Genomic DNA, 9,717 nt, shown 5'->3' with positions numbered 1-9,717 from the left:
AATTGATAAACAATTGAAATAGAACAAAATACATACAATACTTCAAGTCAACAGACGGCAATTTTACTTACAAACAATATAATTAATAAATAATATATACAAATAAGAACCAGCATATTTTACAAACAGTTCTAGTTAAACAAACTACAGCAATAGGACTGCCTGTCCTCATTGCTGGCAATCTAACATTATATCAATGACTCTCTGAATACATCGTACACGTAAATTCCAATTTATGACGTACAAAATCTTTGCCTTTTACATTTTAAAAGGCACTTATATTTTTTTATATCTCAAAGATAGCAAACAAGCATACAGCCCGTCTGATGAGGGGGGGGGGTCAAGGAATTGTTAGTAATGCGAACGACTACTCTCATTGCTAGCAATATACCCTGCTCAGATAGATCTCCTGCCCCCCCCCACCTCGCCACTGAAAACCATCATGCTTGATTCCAAGTGTATTCATCACGATGGGCTAACTGACCTGCCTTTTCATTCTCGCCTATCGTCTTGCACCGGTGCCCCGCCAGCGTATAACGTTAGCGCAGGAGGGGTTATCATTCCATTATCATCCATAAAAAAACTTATGGTAAACGGTCACTGTATCTCGTGAACGCTTGCAAAACTAGAGGTGTTACTGTTAATCACTTACCATCAGATGAGCCGCATGCTCGTTTGCCACCTATATTGTAAAAAAAGTATGTTCTAGAAGTTTGAAAAATGCAAACAAGATTGATATATTATATAACTTTAATTCTATATTTATGCATAGGAACCACTAAAGATGTTTCCCATATTTGAAGAAAATATACATTTATAATAAAATACAATCATATTTATTTATTTTGTTTATTTATTTGTACTTTTGCACACATTCAAATATGTCTATAGGGCAGACTTAATGCCTGATAGCATTCTCTACCAGTCAACCGTTACGCTAAACAGAGAGAGAGTAAATGGCGGTGTATAGATTTAAAAAAAAATTGTAAATTAAATAAATATTTTGAGAGATAACAACAATTTAAGATATACATATAGAATAATATACTTACAAAAAATATTTTTTTTTTTTATACAACTTAGAATGGGAAACAAGCTGACGGTCCACCTGATGGAAAGTGGTAACCGTCGCCTATAGACATGAGCAATACCATGGACATACCACACACAATACATATATAAATAACTATACATAGTACATATTAAATTAATAAATATATAAATCATTTTATTGTTTAATTAATCTATATTAGTTAATAAATAATACAAATATTAATTAATATGGGACTATTCATTATTTATACTTATATATTATAATGCCTTATATAAAAATTCATGAAACTTCGTTTTCGTATAAATATTCAAGATATGGGGCGTTTAATTGATAAGACAAATGTTTGCTGATAATCTTAATAAGTCGACTTTTCACTGTGACATTTTGCGATCCTTCTAGAAGAGATTCAGCCAATTGTAAATAATCTGCAGCTGTATTATCGTCGGGTTTTGCGTCGACATATTTTCTGAAAAAAAAAAAACTTGTATATCAATACAAATCGTTTGAACACATTAATTTCTGCAACTACTAATCTCATTAAAAACTGTTTTTGCATTTGGTAGCTTATTTCTTGACAAATATTATGCTATTTAAATTACAAAAGATGATACATCTAGTGTCATAATAATCAGGAAAGACTCTGCTGCCCATCCCTCGTCCTCCCTAAGTCGCCTCTTACGACACCCACGAGAAAGGAATGGGTGGCCTATTCTATGCCGGAACCACACGGCAAAATGTATTAAAATATAGTAAATAGATATGTAATCCTAGAATCGTATGAAGAAACAATTGTCTATAAAATGTGTTCCAAAACATAATTTTACTATTTAAATACACTATCTGGACTTAGCACGATAAAAAGTGATGGCGACGTGATGCAATTCACATCGAAACGTCGGCAATAAAGAAGCATATATGTAGATACTATTTACTTTTTAAATTTTTCATGTGTAAATAACGCGAGAGTTTAAAATTAACTGTAATTTCACTAATCGCGAAAGCTACACGATTTAAAAATTTTAACTGCCCAGACACATCGTCGAACAAAAAATATTTGTATAAAATCTATGCAACCAGTTACGTGTATAACGAAGGCGTTAAGCGCAGTAACATAACCCAATTGTTGTTTTATTTAAACTATTTTATTATTTATAAGAAGTTAAATTAGAAAAATAGCAAGAATCAGTTTTATTTTAAAGAGAACAATACAGATTAGAGAGAATATGTCAAAAATCTCAGCCAACAATCAATCTATGTTAAACGTTAAAACAAAATAGAAGGCGGCAAATTTAAACATTACAACACCAATTATATGAATAGAATCGCACATAAATACCAATTTATATTGAATTACCTTAAACAGTTAACCATAGAATCGAAACGGTTCCAGCTACAGTCGCACCTCATGGGAACATTGGCAGTTTCTTGTGGCGTACATTCAACTATCTCACTACAGTCGACCTCAGAATTAGTTGAATCATTTTTATTCTTTCTCAAGTACAATTTCCTTAAAATAAAAATAAAAGTTTTTAGTACTTATTTCATAATAAAAAAAACTCACAGTTTCCTGTTGCCACTAACCCAGTGTATACATATGCCTCTTATTATGTTCACCATAATGCCATATTGTTATGTGTACCATAATGGCAAAAATCAGAGTTGACAAGGTAATCTTTTCACCTAAAACGTGGTAAACGGACGAATAAATTGATGAAGAAGTTTTTAAAGAAAAATAATATGGGTGTGCAGATACCTATTTGGGTAAGTAATTTGTCTGATAGTTTTAATTTTCGTGAACCTAACCTAACCCATAATTTGAAGTGTAAGGAGCCTTTTTTCTATTTTTTTTTTTTCAGTCGTTTGCATAACGCTTAGACAATATAACTTTGTCAGCTACAGTCGATATATGCTCCCCAGTATTTTTATTATTATTTTTATACTCAATAATATATTCATTACTCTTTTTAATTTTATTTATGGAATATATACGGCACACTTGTTCAGTGATTACCGCCGCCCATAGACACCTCTAACATCAAATGATTTGAAGCAGATGAATTGCCGGCCTTTTAAAAAGAAATATACTCTTTTCTTGATGATTTAAATGTCGTATCTGTTCGGAAATACTGCTTTTATTATTGTTGGGAGAGGGAGACTTTGTACAAAAGTCGATTGCTTGGGTACCTCTGTCCCATTCGTGTTTCTACCGTGAAGCAGTTGTTTGCATGACTGTGTTTCGGTTTGAAGGGTGGGATATGGCGTGAATTTACAGGGTTCAGAGGAATAACACCCGAGTCCTCAGGAAAGGCAACTCATGGGAGGTATTATGGGCGAAACAGTATACTCTGTTATGTCCATGGTACTGCTCGTGTCTATAGGCGACGATTACCACTTTCCATCAGGTGGGCCGTCAGCTTGTTTGCCATTCTAAGTTGTATAAAAAAAATTACCTTGTAAATGTCGAAGTGGACACCGGCATCTGTTTGTTGTTCAGATGCTCCATTGTTATCGTGTCGTATTTTTTGTCTGTCTTGTCTATGGCCACCCTCCGCTTGACCACAGTTATGATTGACTCCAGGTCTTCCGTGGCCGCGAGCCTGTCTATTTCCTCGCACAGGGTCTTTATGAACCATGAACCTTCGTTTGTCCTGGAAAATTATTTATTTTTATTAATCCTTACTATTATTATAAATGTAAACGTGAGTCTTTGTATGTTACCCCCTGGTGATAGAGCCAATTATCACGTTTAATAACACAGTATTTAAATTGAAGTACAATGTAAATTATTATTTTAACTTAACTAAGTAAATGGGAAATCTTTCTCTAACTTATCACTAACCACTCGGTATTGAATGCGACATTCGTTGTCCAAGCCTTTATGATTCTAACTCATAATTGATACTGGGCTCAATTCTAAAATGCCGTTTCTCTAAATTCCCGAAATTGTTTTATTCATCCCAAAAAAATCAAAGTCAAAAGTTCAAAGTCCCCCTCTGGTAAAATGAATCCGATAGGTGGCACTAAGGAGCAAATTAATGCTGTTTTTTTTTTAATAGATGATAATGGAATGGTAACCCCGCCTGCGCTAACAGTATACGCTAGTAACGAGGCACTAGTAAAGAATAATAGGTAAGAACGAAAAGGTGGGTCAGTTAGCCCATCGTGATGAATAGACTTGGCATTCAACACGATGGTTTCTAGGGGAGACCATGTAGAGGTCGCTCTGATAGGATATATTGCTATCAATGGAACTGGTAGTCTGCATTATTAACAACCTCCCCCCTCCCTTCATTAACGCTGGATAATCCAATAGATAGGTAACCCTCATTTGGTCCTCCTGTCAGGTATGGTTTAGATACCTGACAGGGGGACCAAAACCTAACAGGGCGAGACCTTGCCCCGCCAGTGTATACCGATAGCGCAGGCGGGGTCGCAATTTCATAATCACCCATTATTAAAAAAGAAAATAGGACAATTAACGACTGATGTAAATAATAATAATAGTCAATAGATAAGTAAAAAAAATACCTGTGAGCAGGATTTCCGGCATAACAGCTATGTAGGACCAAGATATCTGACTCCATAGGCAATGTGTAGGGTTCCGGTTTCTTCATGCTGTCACGAAACACCAATGTGTATGGTTCTAGTACATTGACACCCACGATACTGCCTTCGCCTCTGCAAGCCTAGACAAAAAGTTCTTTAAATAGTAATTAAGAAAAAAATACTCAACTAACTCTTATAGTTTAATGAAAATTCTTGATGTCCTAAAAAACCTAGTTTAAACTGAAATTGATATAGTGTACGATAATTCGAATTCCTACAGGAATAAATTGCTGAAGCACTTTGTACAACAATCTTATGAACATTAACTCTAATTGTCATAATATATATTTTTTTAATATTTTTTTTTTAATTTAATTTACTCATAATCTTATTTTCTGATTTTGCTCACAACTTAGATTACATGTTTATTTTTGGTATTTACTTAAATTTCTTACACTGTATAATTATGTTAAAGTGAATGCTGTGAATACCTATAATAGGCATGTGCATTAATATTGTATTGTATTTAATGTTGTGATACCTATATGTTATAATGCAATATGCTGTTGGTGTTCCTTAAATAAATAAATAAATAAATAAATGCATATGAGAAAATGTCTTAGAATTATTAAAGGTTTTTGAAGTAAATTTATTTTCAAAATAAATACCCGGTTTAATCATCGTCCGTTTCAGCCCTTAACTTTTCATTGCTAGAAACAGACCTCGCTAAAGGATTTTGCGAATTGTTACCACGCTTGACATTTTATTGTGCAATTTTAAGGTCAATTTGAGAACATCATGATTCAGTAATATAAACCGCAACATCAGAAACTGAGGGTCGAAGAGCATATTTTTTTTACAACACAGGGGGCAATTAATGATGGGAACATATTGCTAGCAATAGAGACATCATCATAGCAATATACATTGGCAGATTGACCTCTACACAGTTCCCCCTTGAAAACATCGTGATTAATTCCAGGGGGAATTCGAATTTTTTTATGATACTTACAAGCTGTGTAGGTCCCAGTGTAGAATAGGCCACACCTTTTCTCGTGAGTGTACTTATGGTAGAGGAATGGACAACAGCGTCTTTTTTAAAACATCACTAAAAGCCTAACTGCGGTTGCCAACCCGCCTGCTAAGCGTGGCAACTACTGGCAAAGCTCCCCTTTTGTAGAAGGCTTATGGGCACGGCGATGTGTTCATAAGTGTAAGCGTAACGAACATATATCGATAGCATAAAAATTACCTGAATTATTACAATCCTCGGCTTGGTAACTAACGTTGGATTCCTTCCTACTTTCAGGTAATCCACGATCATCTGTTCAGGGTACGAGACGTCTGCCGCCATCAGCATACCATTCTCTGAGCCGTGGGTGAGTACTGCCACTGCTATGCACCCATAATCAGACAAGTCTTTGCTTGTAACTGCAATTAGATTTTTTTTTTTTTGCAATTTATTGAAAAATTCTTTCCTCTTTCTTTCTCTCTTTTTTTTATACAACTTAGAATGGCAAACAAGCTGACGGCCCACATGATGAAAAGTGGTAATCGTCGCCTATAGACATGAGCAGTACCATGGACATAACAGAGTATACTATTTCGCCTATGATACCCCCCATGTGTTACGATTCCTGAGGACTCAGGTGTTATTCCTATGTACCCAATAAATTCACGCTTCTTTCTCTCTCTCTGCCTGTCTCTTTCTCTCTGCCTTTCTTTCTCTCTCTCTGCCTCTCACTGGCTCTCTCTGCTTGTCTCTGTGTCTTTCTTTCATAATAGACACGTAATTTTTACAAAGTTTCGAACTTTGTAATTACGTTCCATCACAGACCCCATTATTTTATGCAGGACAGGATGCTTAATCAGGACAAGTATTTACATGTATGATAGATAGAGATAACAGAATTAAAATATACATACATTTTAGTACATTCTAATTGATTCAGCGAAATTGGCCCGTTATCGCCACGGAAATATATGTCGCGCGAATTCGCATGTTATCGCTCCTTATCAGGAGAAATCGGAGCGTTTTATGTACTGACATAGAACACCAGTATCATAGTTTTCTTTGTTCCCACTTTCACTATTATATGTACTTAAAAAAGAATATAATAACTGTTCCGCAATTGTTTTTCCATGTATATTAGAATCCATCATGGCCGTAAGTTACCCTACCATCGTCACTCGAATTAATTTCATAATACTCTTATTGTAATCTTTTATTACTTCAATGATATTAATTTTTTAAAGAAAAAAGTACATTGTATGTTACAAACAAATAATTATTTTTAATCACAGATCACATGCAATGTTATATTAAAATTTCGTATTAGATTTCGGCTCATCTAAATTTGACTTCATCAATTTTCATACTCTGTAAGCTTTGACAATGACTAGTTGAGTGAAATGAGCTTTAAAATCTAAGCGAATTCCTAAGGATGATAGCATACATATATACCCTTATTAAGTCAAGGTATCGTTCACAATCAATGAATCAAATTCCATTTTACTTATTTAAAGAATCCCACACACAAATTCACTCGGAATTCCGCTGGCAAAATTTGAATTTGGCTTTACAGAATAGAATTAGAGTCCCCGTCAAATTTCTTCAAGGATCACATATATAATAAACAAATTTGAACAAAAAATTTAAGTAGTTAATACACACCCCTAAAATAAACAAAGCTACTAAACATAAAAACTGTATCACTAAATTATCAATGCCTACTGTAAATCGCGATAAAATAGATAAGTTCTTGGTAACATGCAAGTTTTTTAGTAAGATAATCTTAAAACAAAGACAGGAAGTTGAATATGTATCATTTATTATATATATATATATATATATATATATATATATATATATATATATATATATATATATATATATATATATATATATGTATAAGTCAAATTTATCTATATCTCTAAAAGACATCTCTTCCAGCCAACCCAGTGCAGTTAGAGAGAAAATAATTAGCGGGTAAAAGGAGAACAATACAAGATAAGTAGAATGCAAAGAAAATAAACATACACGGGAGGGGAGTTTTGCCAGTAATTGCCACGGTTGGCAGGCGGCTTGACAACCACGCTTAGGTTTTGGTGATGTTTTAAAAGGAACTCTTCGGCCCGTCCCTCGACTATTAAGTTCCCTTAGTCACCTCTTACGACACGCGTAAGAAAGAAAGAAGAAAGCTAACTCATTCTACACACACACACACACACACACCACATGGCAAAGAGGGGAAAGGGATTGTTAGCAATGGAATTTGACAGCCCCATTGCTAGCAATATGCTCTATTAGGTCGACTTTTACGTGGTTCCCCCTGGAAACCGTCGTGAACAATTTTTGTTGAATTCGTCACGATGAGCTAACTGACCTGCTTCATCCTCACCTATCATCCTTTACTGGTGCTCCGCCGGTGTATACCGATAGCACAGGTGGGGTGATACCATTCCATTGTCACCCATTAAAAAACCACATGGCAAAGATTAAATATGAATGTCGCTAAATTGAAGTTTCTAAATGTTTATTAAAATAACAATCTATTAAGATCAACTAAATTAACTGTTGCAAGTGACGAAGTATTTAATGGTAATTCATCACGTCTATCATCAAAAAATTCATAAACATCTCAAAGCTGAACGTAGGAATTCCCATAAAAATTAACCTATTATTGTGAAAGTTTGCTATATTTTTTTATACAACTTAGAATGGCAAACAAGCTAAGGACCCATCTGATGGAAAGTGGTAACCGTCGCCTATAGACATAAGCAGTACCGTGGACATAACAGATTATACTGTTTCGCCCATGATACCTCCCACGCGTTGCCATTCCTGGGGACTCAGAAGGATATTTGTAGTAAATACCCTTAGACATTCCTTATGACTCGAATAACTTTCATACACTAATACAATAAAAATAATCGCTTGATGTGATCCTCTATACATGAATGTCTCTCAACAAAAATAGATTTAAATGCGTAATTGCATTGTTCGTTTGTAAGCCGATTGGAACTACTTTACTGCCTATTCAGATAAATATATATTCACAAAGATTGTCAAGTATCAAAAACGTATCAAAAAAGACTGTCAACTGTAAATATATTATTAATTATTAAAAAAAAAAAAAAAACAAATAAATTATTGGAATAAGACTTGAATGATGATGTGAACATTTGGAATGTACTAATACTTACAGTCTGATAATATTGCTTTAATTTCTTCTTCCGTTTTATCAGTAAACGGGGTTTCCACAGTGAATCCGATTTGCTCAAATGTTTTCGTCAATGCTTCTACGTCTTTCTCCGTGCCCAATCTTTTGTCGTGACTAACAAAGTTTACTTGATTGAAAATAAGTAGTACATTTGATTCAAACTCCTCCAATTGATATGTCGAGGCTGTTTTCAGTAATGCCTTCTTGTTATATAATAGCGCAACATTTGTTTTATTCTCGTCTACATCTTCCCCTTCCACCACAATCGGGGTTCCACTTATTGTTTCTGTTTCCTTTGGATTAACGTATTGACCAGGATTAAAGACTCCGGCATCGTAAGAGTTCGTTTCGACATCTCTATCGAATACTTGTAGAATCTCTTCATAGTTAAGCTCTGTTCCCTCAATCACATTGTAGTTTGACATCTTCAAAATTCAAAAACACGTCTGACTTCTGTGAATTTGAAAATTGACTAACATTATCATTGCATTGTTGCAGATTATTATTTGTTATCTTATCAATAAAACACGATATTAGATACCATCGGTATTAGAATTATTTTTTTAAGTTTTATACCTCTTCTAGTTATTTCCTGCGTATCGTAAGATTAATCAGCTTATAACATTTCCCAATAAATGAGCTGGCAAATGCAAAACTATTTTTTTCCAAGTCCGATTGGTAGTTCCAAAGTTGAATGCATTAAAACCAGAGGGAGACTTTGTACAAAAGACGTTTGCTTGGGTACCTCTGTCCCATCCACGTTTCTACCGTAAAGCAGTTGTGTTTGCATGGCTGTGTTTCGGTTTGAAGGGTGGGATATGGCGTGAATTTACAGGGTACAGAGGAATAACATCTGAGTCCTCAGGAATGGTAACGCGTGAGGGGTATCATGGG

General features: G+C 34.6%; 1 protein-coding gene across 1 annotated transcript; it reads right to left on the bottom strand.

The window, feature by feature from the left end:
- Nucleotides 1-732: 732 nt before the first annotated feature.
- On the bottom strand, nucleotides 733-9,276 carry LOC113511112 (caspase-1-like). The gene is made up of 6 exons (XM_031912140.2): nucleotides 8,807-9,276; nucleotides 5,853-6,031; nucleotides 4,583-4,740; nucleotides 3,505-3,702; nucleotides 2,409-2,561; nucleotides 733-1,520 (listed from the first exon to the last, which is right to left on the bottom strand). Exons 1-6 carry the CDS (start codon nucleotides 9,246-9,248, stop codon nucleotides 1,334-1,336), a joined length of 1,317 nt encoding a protein of 438 aa, XP_031768000.2. The 5' UTR covers nucleotides 9,249-9,276; the 3' UTR covers nucleotides 733-1,333.
- Nucleotides 9,277-9,717: the final 441 nt, after the last annotated feature.

Source organism: Galleria mellonella, unplaced genomic scaffold, assembly GCF_026898425.1.
Source record: "Galleria mellonella isolate WM207_F2 unplaced genomic scaffold, CSIRO_AGI_GalMel_v1 utg133, whole genome shotgun sequence".
NCBI lineage: Eukaryota > Metazoa > Arthropoda > Insecta > Lepidoptera > Pyralidae > Galleria > Galleria mellonella.
This window is presented reverse-complemented; position numbering and strand designations above follow the sequence as displayed.